The sequence below is a fragment of the Histoplasma capsulatum genome, genomic scaffold, assembly GCF_000149585.1.
Source record: "Histoplasma capsulatum NAm1 scaffold_1 genomic scaffold, whole genome shotgun sequence".
In the NCBI taxonomy this organism is placed as follows: Eukaryota; Fungi; Ascomycota; class Eurotiomycetes; order Onygenales; family Ajellomycetaceae; genus Histoplasma; species Histoplasma mississippiense.
In genome coordinates, this window is record NW_001813982.1 from 6,899,139 (window position 1) to 6,900,010 (window position 872).

An 872-nucleotide genomic window follows, 5' to 3' on the forward strand; every position below is an offset into this window, starting at 1 on the left:
TTTAGTTGCTTACTATCTATCCTCAGCTCACTTTGCGTTGAGATTGCCAGTCAAAATAATCCCCTTTTCTTGTCAGCTCTTCGGAGCAATCTCCACTCTCCCCGCCTTGCTGTCTCTTGGCCATAGACATAAGTTTATGGGCTAGACATCCGTTGCGCTTCACACGCCAAATCATAAGACCCCCTGGTTGCCAACAGTGAGTACATACATACATGATGTATGATGTGAAGTGATGGCTTCATAGTAGACAGGATATAGAATATTTCTAGAGAACTCAGCTCTTGCTGCAGAACAACACACCTTCCCCCCCATCATCCACCATCCCCCTCCAACCCCAACACCATCCTCAAACCCTTCCTCCCGGGCCCATAATAATCCTCCACCACCTCCACCTCCACAAACCCACAGCTCCCATACAGCCGCCGCGCCGCCTCCCTCTTCTCATCCACCCACAGCTGCACAACCAGACAGCCCCTTCCGCTCCGCTGGCTCCGCTGCAGCCCAATCACATGCGTCAGCAACTGTCTGCCAACGCCCTGACCGCGGAAGGGCTCTGCGACGCACAGCTTGTGCAGGAGCGCGATGCCCCTTTGGCGGACGTAGAGGGCGTAGGCTATGACCGTGGCTGCGGCTGGGGATGGGGCTGTGGCGGTTGACGATCTCTTCTTGGGTCCCTTTGCGATGGTGGAAACAGCCATAGACGTAGACGTAGACGTAAACGTAGACGTAGACGCAGCTATATCTGCATCACCTGCAACCGTCGCATACAGATCGTGCGTGTTAGTTCTGCGGCGCCAGAGCGACGGGTCGGAGAAATCGAAGGCCTCGGAGACGAGGAAGGCTTTGCGTTCGATGCGCGTGATTTGGGCGAG

At 55.3% G+C, this 872-nt stretch overlaps 1 protein-coding gene across 1 annotated transcript; it reads right to left on the reverse strand.

Moving 5' to 3' along the window:
- Positions 1-22: 22 nt before the first annotated feature.
- Positions 23-698, reverse strand: HCAG_01961 (conserved hypothetical protein; the record flags this gene model as incomplete). Its single annotated transcript, XM_001544864.1, has 2 exons — positions 23-183; positions 407-698. The coding sequence occupies 2 exons, from the start codon at positions 696-698 to the stop codon at positions 23-25; spliced, it is 453 nt and encodes a 150-aa protein (XP_001544914.1).
- Between the last annotated feature and the right edge of the window lie 174 nt (positions 699-872).